Source organism: Patagioenas fasciata, chromosome Z (assembly GCF_037038585.1).
Source record: "Patagioenas fasciata isolate bPatFas1 chromosome Z, bPatFas1.hap1, whole genome shotgun sequence".
NCBI lineage: Eukaryota > Metazoa > Chordata > Aves > Columbiformes > Columbidae > Patagioenas > Patagioenas fasciata.
In genome coordinates, this window is record NC_092560.1 from 24,047,364 (window position 1) to 24,071,472 (window position 24,109).

A 24,109-nucleotide genomic window follows, 5' to 3' on the forward strand; every position below is an offset into this window, starting at 1 on the left:
TTACACTATGTTTCACTAATGTTTATAAAAGTGAACTGCAGCCATGAGGCTTACTTTACATTTTCATCTTAAGATATCTTACTGTATAACTCAGACTGTATTTCAGCAGGCAGCAGTTGCAAAGTATAAGATGACAGACATTTTAACCTACACAGCACATAAATAATCAGAAAAGGTAGTTTCCCAAAAATTATTAAAAAAAAAAAAAAGGGAATGTGTAAGTAAAGTAAGTAAATTGAGCATGAAGTCCACCATCTTTACTGCTAAGAACTACAGCATCATCTTCTGACTTCCAACCTAAGCTATTAGCTGGACCAAAGATATGAAAACAATGTACTCACAGAAAAACATTGCAGGAGACACTGAAGTCAAACAGTGAAAACTGATGAAATGTCAGAGATGGTTGTCTGTGAAACTAACTCGTTTATCTTACATGACTGTTCCAATAAAAAACTCTGTATGAATATGCAGTTTCCCTACAGAAATCCAGTTTCATTCACAGAATACAATGGAATAAACAACTACATGAAATTTTATGTTCACTGTTCAGTATCTGATTCTAGGTTTTATTTGGTATTTGCTGTTCAAAACACAGTTCTGAAATACAAATAATTAAGTTTTGATCATACATGATTCATCAAAGAAAGTAGTTTTCCATTCATGACACAGATCTTTATAACTTTTATGAGCATAAAACTAATAGCAGTAGTAGACAACTTCCATGTAGATGTTCACATATCAGGACTCAATAACATGCCTGGGCAACTTTTTTAAATATAGTGATCTATAAGGATCAAGGAACTGAGTTCAGCTGTAGAAAAGTACATACACATGTGCCAATGCAGCTCAAGCCGGAGCCCTTTCTATTCTGTCCTCTTCCAGCAGTTCTGGATCTAAGAACTGAAGTCATAAGACCCATGTAGCCTACCGTCGAATTACAACTCTGGCATTCAGGCATTAAGACAGTGTTTCACCAGGATAACCTATTGGCTTCTGACGAACAGTGATTTTGGAGATTTCCACTTCTCCCCGTGCTTTATGTCTCATTCCTCTTACTGTATTAGGCCACCACTATCAGCAATAAGAGGCCTGAGCACCTCCAGGCTACAGTTTTCTAACATAATACTTTCTTCAACTATTTAAGTTGACATGAAGTGACTTCAAAAGCTCCCATGTAGCAAACCGTGTATCTCCAAGGGTTCCCTACTTCCTGAGTTGGTATAGTTTACTCCAATTTCTGGGGAAATTAGGGTATGTCAAAGAAAAATGTGAAGGCTTTTTTTAGCCTGCAGCAAACAATGACATGACAAAATCCCACTTAATTTTTAGAAATGAGTGAAATGACCATTGCTGAAGCTGCCGTTCTCTTGCCGCATTCTCAAAAAAAAAAAAGTTTGGCTAAACACTTATTACAGTACCTTTAAACCTGAATAGTTTTAAAATGCAGTACAGTTATAATCAATCTGAAATCTAGCATAAAAGCCAGAACAGCCATATCACATCAAATGAAAAGTCTGTCTACCCAAAGACTTTGTTCCCAGCAAATGTCAAAAGTGGATGTGCAGAGAAGTGTTTAAATACAGCATGAAATCTTTGCTTCCCTTGAGTAACGTATTACTGACAAGCTGCTGTTCCAAGACTTCTAAAGCCAGATGAAGTTTCTATGCTCCTCTAACAGATTTCTTTGCCAGTGTCATCCAGTCTCCCCATGAATCCACAAAAAATTTCTGAATCCACCACAGATGGTGAGGAGTTCATGCTGTGAAAGGAATCATCTCCATCCATTTGTTCTGAACCTGCTAAGACTCTTCATTCAGAGTCTCTAGCTGTAGTGGAAGACTCAGTGAACAATCCCTCTTTAGTCATCTTTTCCATGCAAGTTATCACAGGTCTTTATCATACCTTCTTTCCTTCATTTGACACTTACTCAGATTGAAAAGTTAGAGATTACTTTCACGGTTCAGTGATACACGCCATCTGACTGTTCTCAGCAATAGTTTAAAAATAGCTCAGAAAAACAGTCATGCACATAAAATTGATATGAAAAGTACAAAAATTTCCAGAATTTGATCCTGATACACAATATCTAATTATCAGCTTTCAATGGCATTCCTTATATAATATGGTTAACAGCAAGCTATAAAACATGGGCTGCCAGGCCAAGAAACATGCCTAGTTATTCCCCTGTTCAGAATCTGCACTCTTAATCTTAAACTATTGAATATAAAACAAACTCGTGTGTGAGAATTTTCCTATAGACTAGTGATTTTTATCCCTTAGATGTCAACCTTACAACAATATCATTTGCTGAAAAAATTCTTCCCAGAAGGGGTTGTCAGTCATTGGAACAGGCTGACCAAGGAAGCGGAGTCACCACCCCTGGAGGTGTTTAAAAGGCATTTAGACAAGGTTCTTAGGGTTTAGTGCTAGAGTCAGGTTATGGTTGGACTCAGTGATCCTGAGGGTCTCTTCCAACCAAGATGATTCTATGATTCTCAACAGGTGTTCCCCGCACCTCTGGAGGAGGGCAAATGTCAGGACATGCTCTGGCTAGTCAGTAGGCTGCTATGAAGATTTAGTGTTGGAACACCTTGTGTGCTTACCCTGTCCCAGAGGTAGCAACCAGGTCTCTACCCATCCTTTAACTTTAATGAAATTTCTGGAGACTCAGTTCTCTTCAATATGTCTTTGTATCTTTGTATCGAATTTGGTTAAGTAGTTAAGATTCAGAAGTTACTGATAAAAAGAAAACTATGACAAGAAAAAGCAAAGGCACAGAGGAAACAAAGACACTAGCAATGAAAATCTAATGAACAAAAACAATAAAATACTAAGCCTCATTTTCATAAGCTTCACCAAGCTAAAAACATCATTACAAAAGAAAGTCCTAAAAAGAAATAAAAAAGTTTTTTAAGAATTCCTCAGAGTACTAAAAAGTGTTCCTTGTTTGCAATCATACCACAGACCGATAAAAGTCACACAGCATTAAGTAATAAAATACAGTAGGTAAGTCAAGGACAATGTTTTCTGGTTTGCTGGAGGTTTGTCCTTCAAACATCTTACATATGGAAATACTGAAAACATTACCTTGAGCTAGTCTTTCAAGCCGCTTCCCATGCTCCGGAGGAATGGCATACCTAAAATTCACATAAAGAAAAGGATTAAATGCTTAAAGACATAGTAATAGCACAAGCCATGATTCATGTGTGATGAATATCTAAAAATACAGAAGCCAAAAAGATGAAAGACCGAACAATTATACAGGCAAAATATACCCATTTCTGAGGAAATAATACAGACAGGTTTTTTTTGAGAAAACATTTTAGCTTATTTCTGGTGTAGATATTATAACATGTAATTCAAAAATGTTATATTCACTATTAAAAAGCATGCATACTTACAATAGTTGATCACGATTACACCACTCCAGTTAAAGATACAGACACTTTCATTTTCCAAATGAAATAAAAAACACATAAAATAAGTAGTCTAACTTACACAGGTTTCATTTTCTTTATTTTCACTGTGCTTCGCAAGAGTTCAACAGAAAAACATAAGCATTAAAAACTCTGTTTTTCTTCTAGCCAAGGCAATAAATAATTTAAGATTTCCTGTGTTATCTGCAACAAGCCAGTTAACAATACAGAAGAGCTGGAATTAACCTCATGTTATTTTTAATGTTTATTACAGCTAGTACATCAAAGATTATTGAAAAGCTGTAATTTCATTCTGCTTTTTTGAACAGTTATTTACATATTTACAGTACTTCAAAGATATACTGTATGTATTAATTAGGCTTTGTTATTGACTTTAACTGTTTCAATGTGTGATATAATAGGCTTTCATTTCAGTTCAACATTGCAATAACTTCGGATTGATTATTCTCTATTAAAAAAATACAGTTCAGAAAAGGAGAAAATGCATATTCAGTTGTACAACAGTCCAAATCCACATTTCAAACTAAGTCAACATACAGCTTTTTTCTTTTACTACACTGTGAAAACATATTTCATTCATGTCCTCTGAATATTCACTCAGAAAAAAACAAGTGAAGAACCCTAGGGCCTCCATTTTGCACAAGAAATAAACACCCCATTACCTCAAGCTCTCATTTGCATCCACACAATTTTACTACAACTGAAACTGCTGCACAGAAGCAAGGCCCACCACTGCAGATGTCAGTGCTCTAAGCTGAACTGTAGTAAAACCCATGCCTACTGACAACCCACTCCAAACAGTATCAAACAAGAAGAGACAGATCTCCCAAGAAGTCTCTCAGAAAGACTAGACATGACATGATATAACTGAGCTATAGCTATTTATTTAGCTAATCAAAAGTGACCAAGCAATAATTCATTCAATATAATTCAGTGCTTTTCCATTGCTCTTTTTTCACAGCTGAGAAAGGGACCAAGGAAAGGAGACCATCTTTGTAGTATCAGACATGAGTAGCCCCAGAGTCACTGCCCAGGCCCTTTATGGTTGGTTCCTAACACAATTTATCAGAAGACTGAGCTTTTTTAACAGAGGTGCACCTGCCCTGGACACCAATCAAACTACAGTGACATGAATGGGATCTTTGGTCTACTGTACAAAACATTAAACAAAAAAAACCTCCCAAACTCAGACCAGTAAGTCAGAGAGAAAAAAGTATTCATTCTTTGTCTCAATAGATAGCTCATGTGAGAACATCAGCAGTGTTAAAAGCTTTTAAACATGTATTTTTCATCATCTTGTGTCCAGCCTCCTTTTAGCTGCATTACCAAACAGCCACTAATGTTTGGACTTTTCATATTTTAAGGCTAAGTCAAGCTCTCTTTAAAAGTAAATGTAGTAAATGATACTAATATATAAATTAATAGAAAGATCTCAAAATTGTTTTTCTTTTTCCAAGCATGCCTTAACATTACTCCCAAGATGGAAAACACGGGTTGTAAGAGCATCCCAGAATTACGACTATGTGATGACAAGTCCCTAGCTTCCAAGAACGGAAAACAAAACCTGTATTTGTTATTAAAAATACATACTAGCTAGCTCGATGCTAGCTAGTAAAAAAGACTTCCCATGTGCCAGTACAATATTCTATGGGTCAGCACAAAATTCTGTGAACTGTCAGTCACATCCTGACTTTCACGGCTGAGTTGCCTTGCACTCCTCTAATGTTCAGGATGAAAATAAAAGAAAGACACTGAGTACAATTTGATTTGCCCACAAGACAGATAAGGTAAAGCAGCTCATTAAGTTAAACTTCAACAGATGCTTTTTTTGACCTGCAAAGCATTTAAAGTTATCGATAAATTTAATAACATTAGAATTTTCATAAAATGAAAACAAAATTAAAGCTATGAATGAATGTAAAATCACAAAGTGATATAAGCTTGCACAGTAAGGTTATCAAAGAACACAAAAAACTACACAGTTACAACAACTTTACTGTAACAATCAATAGAGGTATAAAAACTTAGTCAGATTTCTTAAATTTTATAGCGATCTTTCTGTCTATGCCTCAGGAAGCTATTATAGGAATCTGTGTCACATTAATAACATGGCTCTAGACATAAGAGCCAAAGAAGTTACATTTTGTACTATAGAATCATTACTAGGGTGGCTCTACTGAAGTTACAAAGGTGAAATACAACGTAATCCGTTCCTTCCATCACTAAAACGATCAAAATCCACGAATCAGCAGACAAGGTAGTTCAGGAGACTGGTCATTAGCTTCTGAAAACTTCCTTCTCTAGCTTACAAACTGCAGAGTTAGAAAGTAAATGGTGACCTGTATCATACTCCTATAGCTTATACAAAACAAACTGATAACTTATTCCAATACCTAACAATCACTACCAACTGTCGCAGTGCAAAACCTTGTTGTCAAAGAGAAGAACATAGCTGCTTCTTGACCTTCAAAGTGAGAGTGGAAAGATGTTTACCAGCTACCTTGCAAGACTTCTACTGTTGCTTTGTCAATGGACCTGTTGTGTGAATCCCATAGAGACAGTCCTCGTTTCCTCTAATCCTGTATTTGCAACAGCTTTTTTTCTCAGAATGCAGAATAAGAAAAATGTTGGTTAAAAATATGTAAGTAGAGAAAGAACAAGCAGCAGAAATGGTTGCAAATTAATTGCAAGCAACTTTACCTACAGGTTTGAAATTCTACAGAAGAGTAAAGACTTGATTCAGAATTGGTTCTCAAGTAATGCTATTAATTATCAAAGTAACTTTGAGCACCATCTTCTTTAAATTCAGTATCACAGAAAGATAGAGAACTTTAGGCTGGAAGAAACCTGAATGTCATCTAGCCCAATTTCGTGATCAACATATGGCTAACTTCAAAGTTAGATCAATTTGCACATGGCAACATATACTCAGGCATTGAAAATTTCCAAAGATGAAGACTCATCACCCTCCCTAATCCACCAATGTAATTTTGAATTATTCTCTCCTTCTACCAAACTGAAGTGTCCATTGTTGGAAGTTGTGATTACTGCTGTCTTTCCTTTGTTGTGTCAACGCATCACTGATAAGAGTTTAGCTCTGTCTTTTCCATATTCTCCCTATACCACAGACTACAACCCCATACCATACATGAGAATGCATAACTTTTACAGAAAACTTCATAAGTCACCAACTATATACAAGTACCAAACAGCTCCTTTTTTTCCCCCACATAATTAATGCTTTGCCCCTACGGACTGCAAAAAAACCTTTCCCCTTGCTTTGTCTATAGACTTCTTATATTTTGCAAAAGAATCCTTTTACAATAATCCATGCTGTTAATTCTGGTAAGAATAAAAAATTGAAGTTCCACATTAAAAGAATTCTCACAATCCTTCAAAGTTCAGCAGTTGTCAGGAAAGTATCCCATATGGTTGGAAAAATCCCACAGATAACAGTTTCAGAAATGCTAGACATTTGGGCTCTGAAGAAAAGTAAGATTTAAATGAGCAGGAAACTTCTTCAAAGGAGAACCTCCACAGACACTTCACCACCCAAACCCAATGTAGGCATCAATATGGGGGAAAAGTCTATCTAGAAATACATCAGAAGCAGTGAAATATACAATATTACTACAATACATACATTCATATTATCCAAAGTTAGTAATGAGGGAGCCAAAAGAAAACTATACCAGTCCTAACATCTATTAATATTCTAAACAAAGAACATAACTACATAGATTTGGTTTCTTGGGTGGGGTCTTTTTGAGAATACAAAGAATTAAATTCGTTCTGTCTCACAGCCAAAGATCTTGAAGAACAGAATCTCTCCTTTTGTTCTGCTTCTCATGTCTTTCTCAGTAAAGTTCTCCCACCTTATGGGGAACGTTCTCACATGAAAATTTTGGACTTCACCGTCAATTTTTATATCTGTTATTTTTCCTAGACATAGAACATAACTAGGAAACATGTCAGTTCTGCAACTGGAGTGCATAACCTGTGCAAAGGTAGCAAGACTCTTACACTCATGTTGAACTTTGAAAAATTTTGACCAGTCTTTGTGTGAGCTGCTTTTCACACTGGAAGTCCTATTAATGCTATCACAGAAGACGCTGTGAGGACCTAGCCGAGTTGTTTTTAACCCATTCACTTTACATGTTTGTTCTTAAATTATAGGATGTTAGCATAATTCTAAGTATGCTCTACCTTCTTCACCTTTTTTGTCTGCAATTTTGCCTAATACTAATATCAGAACATCACCCATTTTTATCCCACCATGCTCGTAACTGATCAGTATTTCCTCTGCTACTGGGATTCAAAATGTGTAAATATTCACATGAAATCATATTTTAAAGACTTCCACAACCCCTGCCAAGCAACTAGCTATATCTCCTCATTTTTCCACTTCATAAAGGAAGACAAAAAGGTACACATTCTACACTGGCAAATCCATAAAAACAACTTCTAGCCATGGCAAACAACAGTAACAGTAAACTTTCCATAGCAAAAAATTTAGGCAATTTGGAGATCAGATTTCTCACCATCCTGTAACCACGGAATTCCTAAATCACCAGCTTTATGTTGAATTTCACCCTAGTTATCTTACAACCTAAATAAACTGCCGGGTCTAGTCTCACTCTCCCAATCTATCTAATTTTGGCTGTCAGAGCATTCTCTCACCAAAAATCTGATCTCTTTTTCTTGACATTATCACAAAGAATGAACCATCTTCTTTCCCGGTAGAATATATTTCTCTTGATTTTATGAGTGATTGACCCTGCAAGGCATGTTGTGACTTATGAAATATTAGTAACAGGAGGGTTTTTTAACATAATTATTGTTCCCTGTCATTTCCAGACTGTTCAGAAGAGCTACGAAATGAAGATGGGAAGGAATGACACAGAAGGCATCAAAAACTGGTAAGTAAGTTATGTTTGTATTATACTGCCTGTTTATACTGTGCCCCTTTGAAGAGAAAGTAAAAACACTGGTTCTTTATGCAGAAAAGAATTCAGACCTCCTCCATCAGATATAAAATGCGAACAAAATGCGCACAATTTTTAAAATTTACTTTCTAAAGTAAAGTATAACATATAGTCCCTACATATTGTTAGTTATTTTCTCTGAAATTTAATAAAAGGTTCAGTTAATATTATACTTAAAATATCCACAGTGCAATGAAAATAATTCCTTTGGGCCTCCTTAATATATACTCTTACGTATGAAATATTAATATTCTTCAAGAAGATTTACATCATCTTAACACTTAAAATTCTATCAACACCACTGTTTTTCGTGCATCAGGTAAACAGCAATATGAGTAACCCTGCCTTCAGATACTCATTTAACCCTGAATTATTTTCCAAAATGTAAACATCTTAGATTTTTTCTTTATAAATGTATAATGTAAATTAAAGCATTATCCATATTTTACCCCTGGATCTAAAACACATCTAATAGTATAGCATTTGTACTATTAAATAAAATCTATCTTATGCCAGGCATTAATTTCCAAGAGAAGATAAATATCTTCACAACAAAATTTTTCCAATTATTACACAAAACAAAAACAAATTCCTTTAGTCAGGGCCTAAACCCCTGAAATAATAATTGCAATACAAGAAGATATTTAACACCAAATGGCAAAGAGAATAAATTTTTATACTAATAAGTAGTTCACAGAGACTGTTATGAAATGCATCAAGAACAAGCTAAATTAGTAAATTATACCATCAATCACACCAGTGGTTCTTCCTAGTAATAAGACTTTTTTCTGAGAAATGTGAAGTAAGGTAAGGTATCATCTTCAAGACTTCTTTCACCTCAGAAAAAAATGCAAAGGTGAAGTAAAAAAAACTCTGCCTGATAGCAAATAATTGTTATAGACTCCACCTCCTTTCCTGCAACTCTTTCTTCACCATATCCCTCTCTTCTCTCACATTGTTCTGTTTCAGAGCTTCTGAGATTTTAATTCCTTTTCCTCTTATTAACACTTTTTTGCAAGCAAAAAATACTCCATAAAGCAAACATGTATTACACATTTTGCAAATGGCTATCAGACACACTCTGCCTTGTGTTTCACATGAGGCAGTCACTGGAGAAATCAATATACATACTGATATCCCCCCTGAATGACGACCACCTCAATGAGGAAGAAATGACAGGTTACAGTTGTAGATGACTTCCTTCTGAGGGGAACAAAGGGTCCAATATGCTGGACAGACCCTCCTCTTATGGACGTCTGCTGCCTTCCTGGGGCCCAGGTTACACACATCACTGGGAAACCTCCCAGCCTGGTGCAGCCCTTGGACTACACCCATTACTGCTCTTCTGTGTGGGTGGCGATGAAGCTGTGACTCATAGGCATTGGCAACATACAGGATGAGCTGGAAGCCACTGTGCTGCTAGAAGGTTATGACCTAGTGGCCGTTACAGAAACTTGGTGGAACAGATCCCATGACTGGAGTGAGGCAATTGATGGCCACGGGCTGTTCAGAAGGGACAGGCAGGGAGGGAAGGGTGGAAGGGTTGCCCTCTACATCAACAGAGTGTGATGAGCTGTCTCTGAAGAATAGCCATGTGTAGGTAAAAAGCTCATGGGTAAGAATCAGAGACTGAGACAACAAATGAAACCTTGTGGTTGGTGTCTACTACAGGCCACTCAGTCCAGGGAAGACTATTGATAAACCCTTCTTACTCCAGCTACAGGAGGCATCATGGTCACAGGCTCTTGTTCTGCTGGGGGACTTCAACCACCCCAACAGCGAACTGTAGGCAACCCAGCAGACTCTTGGAATGCACTGAGGACAACTATCTCAGCCTGGTAATAGACAGCCCTACCGGGGGAGATGCAGTTCTGGACCCCATGGTCACCAGTGCAAGAGAGCTAACTGGTGACCTCAGGATTGGAGGCCTGGGCTGCAGTGATCATGCACGTGTGGAGTTCACAGTCCTGAGGGATGTGGGTCAGGCAAAGAGTAAAGTCAGGACCCTGCATTTTAGGAAAGCCAACTTCCAGCTCCTCAAGGAGTCAATCAACAGGATCCACTGGGAAACTGCCCTCAGGGACAAAGGAGCAGAACAGAGCTGGCAGATCTTTAAGAATGCTTTCCACAGAGCACAAGAGCTCTCGATCCTCAGGTGTAAGAAATCAGGTAAGAACAGCAAGAGACCAGCATGGCTGAGTGGAGACCTGCTGGTCAAACTGAAGGGCAAGAAGGAAATGCACAGGCAGTGGAAGCAGGGACAGGGATCCTGGAAAGAGTTCAGGGACACTGCGGAGATGGGGTTGTGCAGAGATGCGGTGAGGAAGGCCAAGGTGCAGCTGGAGCTGAACTTGGCAAGGGATACAAAGAAAAACAAGAAGGGCTTCTACAGGTGTGTCAACCAGAAAAGGCAGGTCAAAGAAAGGGTACATCCTCAATGAGCAAGACTGGTAAAACAGTAACAATGGACAAAGAGAAAGCTGAGGTACTCAACAAATTTTTTGCCTCACTATTCACTGGCAAACTTTCTTCCTACACCTCTTGAGTGGATGAACTGCAAGACAGGGCCTGGGGAAGCAAAGTCACTCTCACTGTAAGAGAAGATCAGGTAACTACATCAGTGTACAAAGAAAGGGCTGCAGATGTCATCTATCTGGACTTCTGTAAAGACTTCGACTTGGTCCCCTACAACATCCTTCAGTCTGAAGAAGAGAAAGCTCTGGGGAGACCTTATTGCGGCCTTTTAATACTTACCTGTATTATTATATTCTTATATGTATAATATATATTCTTAAAGGAACTTGTAAGAAAGATGGGGACAGACTTTTTAGCAGGCCTGTTACAACAGGACAAGGGGTAATGGTTTTAAACTAAAAGAGGGGAGATTAAAGCTAGACATGAAGAAGACATTTTTTACAATGAGGTTGGTGAAACACTGGCACAGGTTGCTCAGAGAGCTGGTAGATGCCCCATCCCTGGACAGATTCAAGGCCAGGCTGCACAGGGCTCTGAGCAACCTGATCTAGTTGAAGATGTCCCTGCTCATAGCAGGAGGGTTGGCCTAGATGAGCTTTGAAGGTCCCTACCAACCCAAACTATTCCATGATTCTATGATAATACAAAACTATAAACTTATTTGTGTACATCTTGGAAGTGAGATTGCACAGAGTATAAGAAGAAATTAATCTATGCCTGCATAATGGAGAAAGCTTCAAATTCCACAGACTGCCATAGTAGTCAGATTTAGCTGCTGCCTAGAAGTTCTCATCAGTGCTCCCAGGTGGAAATGGCAGTTTTCTTACAATTAAGAAAAAAAATCCACACTGCCCATCATGCTTCTTAACATATTTTTCAATTCTTCCTAAAACCTATGTGGCTGTCTTGAAGAACTACATGCATACCCAGTAAAACTAAAAAAACATGTGTCCTGGTTTTCGTTAAAATAGGACCAATTCTCTCTTAGTGAATTTTCTGTTCAGCTAAGTTCTTTTAAGTAACTGCATTTTTCTGAAGTTGGCTGCATGTTTTTCAGAGTCCACTCCAGAGCTGGTTACACCTGATGTTTAGAGTTTTATTGAGTTAACTCTAGGAATCCTATGCAGAAAGGCTCATGTTTATATTTTATTCCTATAGCAGGCATGGTTGCTGCTAGATCTCTTATATTCTACACATGAAGGGTCATAAGAGGATCATACTTGCAGGGAGGGGCAGACAGGTGACCCAAATTGACCAATGAGGTATTCTGTGCCCCACACATCATATTCCCTTTACAGCTGAGGGATCACCAGGATCACAGAATCACAGAATGTTTGGGATTGGAAGGGACCTCAAAAGATCATCTAGTCCAATCCCCCTGTTGGAGCAGGAACACCCAGATGAGGTTACACAGGAAGGTGTCCAGATGGGTTTTAAATGTATCCAGAGTAGGAGACTCCACAAGCCCCCTGGGCAGCCTGTTCCAGTGCTCTGTCACCCTCACTGAGAAGAAGTTTCTTCTCAAATTTCAGTGGAACCTCTTGTGTTTCAGTTTGAACCCATTACCCCTTGTCGTATCATTAGCTGTCACCGAGAAGAGCCTGGCTCCATCCGCTTGACACTCACCCTTTATATATTTGTAAACGTGAATGAGGTCACCCCTCAGTCTCCTCCAAACTAAAGTGACCCAGCTCCCTCAGCCTTTGCATGAAGATCTCACCCATGAGCCTTCACACGATCTCACTTTCTTTGTTCATGGCTGGCTTCTGAAGAGGACCCTGCCTGTGATTCTGAGCCTTATTCCAGTTCTTGCATTTCTGAATACAATTTCTGTCTACTGCGGGACTCCAGAACTTACTAGTGTCTGCCCTGCAGCTGCTGGCACAACATCAGCGCCCCAGGGGCCCTTGACTGGCTACAGGTACTGCAGCTATTCCAGAGACTGAACATTGGTTTTTGTCTATTGTGCATTATTTCTCTTATTGTTAGGATTATTCATTAGTAAAGCTGTTTTAATTTTCCAACCCATAAGTCTCTTCATTTTCCCCTTTCCTTTGTGGGGAGGGCGAGGGTTATTAGAGAGCATCTGCCAGACTTCGTTGTTGCCCTGCAACAAAGCTAATGCCCCTGCACATGACAGGGTATTTGGTTTCACTAAGAAAACACTTGTCAACTCAGTTTAAATTTTTTAAGAGCAGACAAGATCTTTACTACCTGTACCTAAGGTTCAACTCATCTTCCATTTTTTTGAAGAAAATACTACACTAACATCATATTAGCATAAGACACATCTTACTGATAAAGGAACAGCATCAGCATAAATTATTGCAGCATCCTCCAGTAAAAGCACACGTGTAACAACAAATAAATCCTTAACTGTCTTTCTTTCAATTTTTTTTTTTTTTTTTTAGTGTTGCATTTCTTAACAACATGTGGTCCAGAAAAGGAAGTCGTATCCACCCCTACTTCTTCTAAAGACAAAGAGGTCAATGTGTTCATTCAGAAGTGTAAACAAGTATCTGTAAACTAGAAAAGCATTTCTCATATTATCAACTCATATCATCTTCAAAATACTTAAATAAAAAATTTTTCTTAGCTTCTATCCATTATGTCTAAGACTTTATAGTTTAAGAAAATGTCTCTTCTACTTGAAATTTTTAAATATGCAGCAAATTTTTCTTTAAAAAGCACTTTTAATATTCCTAAGAATCTAAAATAATTTTAATGCAATCATTGTTTTAGTTAAATTTGTCCTGTCATCTTAGAATGTTTTGGAATTACCTGTCTTTACATTCATTTTTAACAAAGATACTGTTCTTATGACTGAGAAGACTTGTTTGGTAAGTTTAATTCTATCAAACAGCGCTTTTTAAAATATACATATAGTTAATCCATTCAAAACACAGACTTGCATTACTACAATAGGTGGTGTTTACCATCTCTGTCTAAACACAAGAGATCCACTATCCAAGAAAAGGAGGTAAACGTAAAGCAATGACCTAAAAACCAACAGCTGGCCAATCTACCACCTTCTTAGTTTAAACTCATGATGTTGCATAGGTCTTTTGTATGGGTACAAAAATGATCAATAATGTTTTATAGAATTACCAGCTACAAAGTTTTCCATGTAAGTTTGGATGACTAGAAATTGCCAGAACCTAACTAAGCATAATACATTCTTTATATATATTTCTAATTATTTTATGTTCTCTTCATAGTTATTTTAAAAAAAAAAAAAAAAAAGAAAGATTTTATGATAAAGGACAATTGAACCAAAGAAACTGACTTCAAATTGGCCTTACAGAAGTTCCCTCCAATAGTCTTGGGGATACCAACTCATTAGACTTCTCATATTCAATCATTACAATCTTTTTCTGTTGAACTCAGATAAGCATGATGTATTTATTAGCCTTTTCCTTAAAATAAAACAGTGCATTACTGTGATCTTCCTTACATTAAAAATTTCACATATTTTATAGCATTCTCAGTTTAAAAAAAAAACAAACAAACAAAAATAAACCACCACTGCTATCTTAGCTTTTCACCGAAGTTTATCACTGTGAAGCAATTGCACCTCTTCTGTTTGGTTAACCCAGCTGAAACAAACAGATAAATGAAATAATCTTTAATAAAAATTTAAACTTGCCATGACTTTGGCTCCCCAAAATGGAGATAATTAATACTGTAGAGATCCATGTCTTCAGTGTGCCATGCAAATGTTGTTTTCCACATGCCAAAATATAGATATGGTGTATTTACACCCTCAATAGAAATTCCACAGTCTTCTCCTACAACATCCAATATTGTGTTAAGATGGGCAATATTCCATTCCTCAATACCCTAAAAAAGATACACAACAAATGTGTTAATAAATTTATAAAGTAATGCAATTTTACATAATAGTCTCAGTCAAAAGATATGCACAGGATCTCGCAGATTGATACAAATTTGTAAGCAATTTAGAAGATGGTTGAAGTTACCTGAGGAAAAATTATCTTGACCTTAGAAGATTTACATTAGGTTTTACGCCTGAGATGTTCCAAGCAGAGAACATACAGAAGTTTATATCTGCTTAACACTTAATACATCAAATCTAACATGGATTGAAATACAATATACAATAGAAATAATAGCTGCAGGAAAAAATCTTTGATGAGTTGATAGCTGGAAGCCACTAAGTTTCACTGACTCCATCTACTCTTTTTAATTACTTACAAAGTAATACTAAATAGTATGCAAAAGGATTTTAAAATTGAGTTTACATGCATAAATGTACCATTTCTCTGACAAGCATAAAAACTAAAACCACTACATCACTTCAGAAGTATTTCTAACCGCAATGATATACTGAATAAGAAATATACCATGGAAGAAATCTACTGATTTCATGGGATTTCAGCTGTTTCCTTACATTATTGCCTATAACATGCATATATTAAAAGCCATTCAGAAAGCCATGTATTTAGGTTTTGCTGCATTTCAGCTTCAACCACAAAGTACAATTCTAATTTCAGGTAATACAGCATGTAAGAGCCAGTATAACCAAGATCAAAGCTACAAAACTGAAAAGAAAGAAATTAGACTTCATTGTAACAGCAGTTATTAGCACCTCTGGGCAAGACATTAGCTGGTGCTCAAGCAGTCAGAAAAACAAGGAATATAATCTAAACTATTACAAATTCAGTTCAGGCAAATTTCTTTATTGGGAAGACAGCCCCTACACATCCTTTTAACCGTGACCTGCTCTGCACCCCCATCACTGAACTCTGCACAGTTCTGGTAATCTTACTCAAATTTGGAAAATGAATTGATGGCACACTGCAGATCTGATGCAGCTCATTAAGACTAAGAAACACGGTGACATTCAATAGTTGGGCAGGTGGTGAATTAAGAATACAGTTTAAAGCAAGAAAACATGAACATTGAATACTCTCAGTTTTCAGTTCATTGTTTTTTGAGATTTTATATCAAGCATGTTACATATGCAGCAGCTAGTACTGATACACAAGACGGTAACTTCTGTATGAAGTTCAGCCTTCTCATTGAACAATCACTTCAGACTGCCTGCTACAACTATTTCATTCAGTAAGGAAAACTACCTGTAAGTTATCTGGGACTTTTAAAAAGGAGTAAAGGACTTTACAGAATGAGTTTATCCCAAACAGCAATTTTTGTTCTTTTTGGGTTTTTTGGGTGTTTCAGGTTTTTTCTTTTGTTGTTGTTTTTCTTTTTTTAATGGAAGCTTTGGCTTTGATGCATTTGTGTGATACAAAGGCACTCAAAATTTAAAAAAAAAATTTAAAAAATTATCAAAAAAAACCTGAACACCAATATGAACACAAATAGTAGACGCTCATAAAATTTGGACCTTTCAAATCTCAAAATCATAATGACCAGCAAGGTAGTAGTAGGTATAAAGTCTGTTTGAAGAAAACTAATTATTCCTCAAATTAATTTACAGATTTTATTTTTTTAATCACATAAAATTTATCTTTGTTCTCAAATTGTGCAAAGACACAAATTAATACAACAAAACAAGAGCAATGACTCAACCACGTAGGCACACAGACACATACAGGGTTAGAAGACGACAATAAATACACCAGATAAAAATAAACTGTTACTCTAAGCAGCATACTCTTCCCAACAGTGGCGAAAAGACAAGAAACAGTGTGAGCAAAGCAGTACTTCCCCAGAAAACCCTTCCAGCCTGCAGCAATTTGCAGATTGAAGGTTTCTCCAGACAGAGGTGTTGCCCTTCTACTTAACAGTACTCTGTGGGCTTTTTACCAATTAATTCATCCAGTCACCCTATTTAATTCAGGTAAGATTTTAGCAACCATAACATCCTGAAATTCTGCTCTTCTCTTAGTAAGAATGAAGGGATAGTTAAGAGAATAATTTAAGTCTTTTTTCAACACCACATCTCATATTTTCACCCTCTGTTAAGTCAAATCACAACTAGTCACCAAGCAAACCTAGTGGTTTGTCCCTAAAAAGAAAGTAAATCTTCCCATGGAGAACAATTCTTGCTTCAAAATACCAAACATACAAAATACTTAATCCACAACTTCTACGCTCAAAATGCATGAGCTATTTCCATTTCCTAAAGACTATTTTGGACAAGCAGTCTTAGCTCAAAAGGAAATGTCCACTGAAACTGGCTGAAATACTAAAATCACACTGATTCATTTTAATTCTTCCCACAGTCCCTGAACTTAAAAATAAATAATAAATCAGTTTTATATCTATGCCTAGATTGTTACAAGTAATTATTACAAATTATTATAAAGCTGTTACTTTCCCTCAGAGATATATCTTTAACATTCCAAAAAATTAAGTAAAATGCTTACACGAAGTTTAAGTAAAATACCGATTTTAGCTTTTCAAACAGTTATATAACTCTTTTTAAGCTTTGCAATTGCAACGCACACTAAAAAGATTACAGGAGCTGTAAAAGAGCAATTTAACAGGTCAACACACGCTTCTCAAAATCAAAGTACATCTTAGCAGGTTATGCTATATTTCATAACAATTATCAAAACACCAGTAGACCATAAGGTGTAGCTGGTAGTTTCTTACAAATGTAAAAACCCATTTAGACATTGTTATCTATTCAATGTTAGGAAAATATCAAACATTTATTCTATTCAGAAAATCATAATAATATCAGAATATTGTAATAATTTCAAGGGAATGTGTAAAAAAAAATAAAAGTATCTCTAATTTATCCACATTTTTCATGGCAAATTCTTTAAAGAATATCTGCCATCTTTGGCAACCATAGCACACAATGCCAAATCAGGAAAAAAGCTGAAATATTACGTATTTTTCTTTCTTTACAAAGAAATACAGGCTTGAAACATCCTACTATCTGTGATCATTGCTACACACGTTAGATTTACTTCGTATTCCTTCAGAGAAATATTGTAAGATGCATAGCAGCTTATCTAGAAGACCACCGTTCCAATCTTCACTACTTTTGTAGGTGATTCAAACTTATTTTAAATTATTATCGAAGAGTTTTTACAACTCTTTTAACATCCTCTGGACCAGCTTTTAATGCAATGTGGGAATAAAATGGGACACTTCCCTTCTCAAATATCGGAACCCTTGCAAAGTTCAGAAGGAGCTGACCCATCCTTCTCTCAGAGGCACGAAGAAAAATGTAGCTTTCAGTGTACTGGTCAAAAGTGAAGCTCATGGTTCTAAGCAGAGACCTCTTTTCAGATAATAATAAAATAGGCTCCAAATGATTTTTATTTATTCCTTTTTTTTTTTTCAAGTACTTAAAAAAGTGACGATACTATTTTGTGCCCTCTACTTAAACAAATCAGTCAGTGTGATGTATTATACATTTATGAATGTGATTTTGTGTATGCATGCATTAATACACACAATCCTTTTTCAGTGTTTAATTTTTCCTGTGACTATCTCATGGATTAATTTCAGTATTAACCTGGCAAACAAGATACCTGCTCTGCAACTAGGAATAAAAATGCCCTATGACTGACTGTAACAGCCCACGTAATAAAGAAGAATAAAAAAACTAATTAAGAGGGTGGAAAAGAGTAGGAGAAACATACTGAAAAATTTGTGCTTGGTCACCCACTTCTCTCTCCACACCCACTCACTCACACCAATGAAGACAATAAAAAACCTGCCAGGATTTTATTGCTTCTGCAAAGTGCATAAAACACAGACAGAATCTCTGCATCGTAAACACACAGATTAGGAAATACCAACTATCTCCTTTATTTGTCTGTTTTTTCTCTTCTCAGTATCTTTTCAGATACAACCTTTGCTTTGTAGCACCCTTTCAAAGGGTGGTAAAAAACACAGAAGAAAGTAGATTCTCTTTGGTACTGAACATTAGAACCAAACACACAAGTGAAGGAATGACCACATTGATCTCAACTATCAGTAGATCATCAATAAAGGACATTTCACATAATCGTGGGCTAAAAAATGCAGACCTTTCTACATTTAAAAAAGAAAAAAAAAAGGGATGAGTCTATGTCACCTCATTAAGCTACCCAGTAACATCCTGTATATACTGTAAAGGATGATATGTGAGAGATATACTTCTGGTTGTCAGTTTGCAAAATACAATCCGTAGGACTGTCTCATCAAGGAAGGAAAAATCCACAGTCTCTCTGGGCAACCTGTGCCAGTGCTCAGTCACCCTCACAGTGAAAAAGTGTTTCCTGATGATCAGCAGGAATTCTGTGTTTCAGTCTGTGCTCATTGCCCCTGCTCCTGTCACTGGGCACTGCTGATAAAAGCCTGGCTCTGTCCTCTTTATACTCTCCCTACAAGTATTTTTGTACATTGATAAGGTGCCCCCTGATCCCTAAGCTGAACTGTCCCAGCTCTCTCTGCTTTCCCTCACATGGCAGATGTTCCAGGCCCTTCATCATCTTAGTGGCCTTCCGCTGAACTCTCTCCAGTAGCTCTGTATCTTCAGGAAGAGATGGGAAGCCCAGAAGCATAGCACTTCAGGTGGGGCCTCACCAGTGCTGAATAAAAGGGAAGGAACATTTCCTTCAACCTGCTGGCAGCTAATCCTCCTAAAGCAGCCTAGCACAGATAGACAGGTTTGCTGCACTGGCACATTGCTGGCTCATGTTCAACATGGTGTCCCAACAGGGTGCCCAAAGTACTTTTCTGGAAAGCTGCTTTCCAGCCTTCAGCCACCATCATGTACCTCATATACCTGGGGTTGTTCCTCACCATGTACTTCCCCTTGTTGAACTTGCACAGTTTAGTCCCTGTGGAGTTCCCATTTGCCTGTTTCTCCAGCCTCTAAAGGTCCCTCTGAATAGCAGCATGACCTGCTGATCCTCCTAGTTTTGTATCGTCTACAACTTCTGCCCCATCATCCAAATCATTAATGAAGATGTTAAACACAACTAGACCCAGTATTGATCCCTGGATTACACTTATAGAAGTCCTTGTTGCTCTCAACATCTGTGATTCAATTCCAGGTAGGCTCTGACGTTCCCAATTGCATATCTGCGTGCTTGGACAGTGTGTCTATATTCCTCCCAGGTTACACATCCCTGTTTCTATCTCCTGTATATTTCCTGTTCATCCCTGTGTTTTGTCAGAAACTCCTTGCTCAACCATGCAGGTCCACGCCATTTTTACCAGACTTCCTGCTCACTAGAATAGACTACTCTTGAGCTTAGAGGAGGTGAATACCAACCAGCTTTCTTGGGCCCTTCTTCCGTCCAGGGCCTTATCCCACACAACTGTTCCAAGTAGATCACTGAAGAAGCCAAATTCTGCTCTCCTAAAAGCCAGGGGTGTGATCCTGCTTTCTGCCTTTGACACCTTCTTTCAAGATCCTAAACCCCAGCATGTCATGATCACTACCAAGGCTGCCTTCAACCTTCACATCTGCAATAAGTCCTCCCTGGTTTGTGAGTACAAGGTCCAGTAGACCACTTTGGACAGGAAATTGTTACTGATGCACTTGGATTGCTTGTGCCCTACTGCTCTCCTGCAGTGTTAGGTTATATTACAACTCCGATGCCATCCCTAACTCATTTCATGGTCAAATCCAAACTCATATACGGTCAAGGTGCTGCTTTACAATCTAGTCAGTTGCTCAGTCAAGGGATACAGCAGAAAACTTGAGTACAGTTGTTGCCAGAGTTAATATTACACTAGAGAAGTACCTACAATTTGGCAAAAAAAACGCAACTCTTAGCCTACAAAATCCACTGAATCAATCCCTCCTGTATTACTAATCAAACATACTCCCCACGGCTTACACATAGGAGAAGTCAGGCAGCAGGAATTGTCTTATCAGGAGGAATAAAACTAAGACAAGAGAAAGGGAAGTAAAGTGATATCTTCGCGACAGGAGCTGAAGAAGAGTGGTAAGAGAGAGGCTAGACAACATTTAAATATGCTCCTTCCAAACCTTGGCTTTTCTCTACTGAACAGCAGATTCCACTGACAGCACTGAAGTCAGGTGTATTTTATGATCGTCTATAAATGTCAAGTCAGTTACTTTTCTTTGGAACTTCTTTTGAAACAAGGAAGATTTTTTTTTCCCCCTGGTTGCTACATCAGTTCATGCAGGGGTTTCATATGTCTTCCCCACTTGTCCACACAATTACAGTTTCAAATGAATTAAGAAAAAAAAAAGGCAGGAAACAGAGAAAGTTAATTGGAGCACCTTGTACCTCATACAATAAGGAAACAATCTGTCGCCTGAGTGATGGCTGGTTTGGTTTAAACAATGGTTGCATGTGGCACCGAAGTGGAAGTCCTAAGGGTAGTTCAGCAGAACAGAGACTGCACAGAAAAAGTAGGTCAGTCCCACTCCTCAATTTACTCACAGGTACCTTGGTGCTTTATTATTGACATTATGCACTCAGGAATATTAATTTTCACTCAAATTCCCATGACCTTACAGCAACAAAAAGACAGAACTTTGAACATAAGATTATAATCTGTTCCTTAGTGCTATGCTTTTTCTTGGGTCACCTATACCATCATTCTCCTACAAAAGCACTGTAATTAAATGTAACAGCAATTAAAATGCATATAGCACATAATAATGATATTTGAAGCAAACATTCATCTATCTTGAATTTATTTTCTAAAAAGCTCTATACAGTGTACAGAATACCTGTTCTCATAGGTTATTCATAAGCAATAAGTCTGTGTTCAAAATTGTCAAATAACCATAAATACATTATGAATACACAACATAGATTCTGGAATAATCCAAATATCACAAAGATAAACTTTGAATCATCAATGTCAGTTGTCAAATTTCAAAGCATGCATTTATATCTTTGTTCCTAATGTTTTAGTTTTGGGGTTTTTTTTGCTGTTCCATATAATACAGGCTTTATGACTTTGCACCATCTTCCAAACCCCTCAGAATCTGTCATCCTCTGATCTAAGAAAAGCAAAAAAAACCTGCAAGATCTATGATCTCTCTGGCACAATGCCAGCAAGATGCTAGACTCCACGAATAACTATATTGTTGCTTAAATAATCGAAATAGAAAAACAAAACAAAACAAAAAAAATCAAAGGTTCATCATGCTTCAGATACAGATGTCTCAATGTAAAATTGAACATTACCACATAGAAAAGAAAATGTAATGGAAACTTTTAAACTAAAGAAAAAAGGACTTCCAGTGCAGCAGCATTTCTCACTAATTTTGATGGCCAAATTACATGTATACAACACATTTTCCCTAAGGTCCTGGTGTTTTCCTACCTGGAATTCTGCCATGTTCTGCCCTTCTGTATTAAATGCAACATATATAACACCCTGTTTTCTATAAAATGCATTTTGTAAAATGCAAGCATTTGGTTTTGTTTATCGCAAATAGTCTGTTACGACAAATTAATTCCACCATGCTCTTTCTGCGGTGTGTTGTCCAAAACGTCAGCTAATTGTATTCATCTCTTTTCCCTGAATAATGACAATCCTGAAGCAAACTTAATGAAGACATAAGAATAGCTTCTAATTACAAACACAATCAAAAAGATCCTTTCTTAGCACCATCTTCAAATGCAAAGACATGAAAAATATTACTTGTGCAAGTCCACCATCTGCTGGCCAAAAATTAACTTCGGCAAAAAAATTCTCAGTGAAAACATTTTAATCAGTGGCATCCATAACCTTCCTCATGAACAGTTTGGCACCGGCGTTTTTTTCCTTCTTTTCCTCTAAACCCCACAGGGCTCTACACCATGACACTGACACTGCTGTCACATTAACTGCTCAGCTCTGTTCTTCAGTGTCTATTCCTTTCACTGACATTTCTCCTTTGATATTTACTTTTAAATAATATCCATTTAATCACAGCCATTAAGGTTCTTTCATTCTAACTATTACTGTTTTCTTCCCCACTCCTTTATTTCCCACTCCCTACCACTTTCAGTACTTTCTTTGTCTCTTCTTCCCATGCACCCAACAGCTGAGTTAGGATTGCTGAAAGCTGCTCTTCTCACTTCATTCACCATTTGCATTTTCAACCTCCCTTTATCAGCCTCCCAATCTAATGAGTGCAATTCGACAGAAGGAAATCTCTGACCTTCCCTGTGACCAGTCAGCACTTCAAAATCAGATATTACTGCATTGCTTATGTAACAGTAAACTTAAGATACTAAACACCAAAGAAAACACATTTGTACATTTGTGAAAAGCTACACCAGGAGGTATTATCTGCCAATGTTAAAGGAGGAAAAAAGGGGGGAAAAAGAAAAAAAAGGAGAAGAAAAAGGGCAAGCTTCTATTTCTTGAAAGAAAAACTGCTTTCCTGTGCCCCATTTTGGTCTCTGCAAAGTAAAACCACCTAGAATGTCTCTTCACCAAAACACCCCAAGTCAGAATCTTCAGTTATTTTCTCCATCATTTTTATACAGCGATTTGGACTTGTTGTTTTCTCTAAACAATAGACCATTCAACATTTATAGCTATCTTTCAAATATCATACAACTTAGTGCAAAAATTGAATTGCCTTGAGCCATCTTGGCTGACCATATTTATCTTTGGACAGAGTCTTCAAGTAATTTTTCTTCTGTGAAGACATATGAAGTATTAGCAGAGCCTCAGACCATCAGCCACAGGGAAATTCTACCTTTTTTCTGTTTTATTCTTTTAAATGATTGGAGAAGGCAGTTACACAGAACATGAAATAACTCAGAATCTCAACACATGACAGATACTTCTGGATAGAAGTGTGCCATGCATTTTTTAAATCCTACAATCTTTTTGGAAATGCTAACAGTTCTTCTGTTAGTTTCATTACTTCGATAACCCTTTCAAAATCTGGTTCCCATAGCTACTTACACAGCCTAACTGATATCAATGGATATTGTTATTCTTTGCATAATGACATCCGTATTAGAGTCACATTTATTCAAGGAGATCTTGGCAAGTAACCAGCAAAATTCATTTCCCTAGGAAGTTTCTATTTTATCTGTTTTAATTCAGAGGTACATAGTAATTGTAAGCACATTTCCAGGAAAATGCAGGCATTCCAGGCATGTATAAAGTACAGCTATCCATTTTCCTCAGTGAAAGAGAGAGAAATAAAGTATTTCATCTTTTAATTTTAAAGTTATTTAAAATATCACTAGATTTCCACAGAGGTACAAAGATAACACACATACCGAAAAGTTAATAAACAAATAAATAGGAAGGAATCTCAAAGTTCTGGAGAGTTCAAAGTGA

General features: G+C 37.1%; 1 protein-coding gene across 8 annotated transcripts in view; it reads right to left on the reverse strand.

The window, feature by feature from the left end:
* KDM4C (lysine demethylase 4C) overlaps positions 1-24,109 on the reverse strand; it is a 263,563-nt gene that overhangs the window by 215,708 nt on the left and 23,746 nt on the right. For all 8 annotated transcript variants that reach the window (XM_071802539.1, XM_071802538.1, XM_065860562.2 and 5 more), the window contains exons 5-6: positions 14,544-14,737; positions 3,088-3,137 (exon numbers count right to left, since the gene is read on the reverse strand). In XM_071802539.1, the coding sequence (XP_071658640.1) occupies positions 3,088-3,137; positions 14,544-14,737 (244 nt within the window). The remainder of the gene's footprint in view (positions 1-3,087; positions 3,138-14,543; positions 14,738-24,109) is intronic.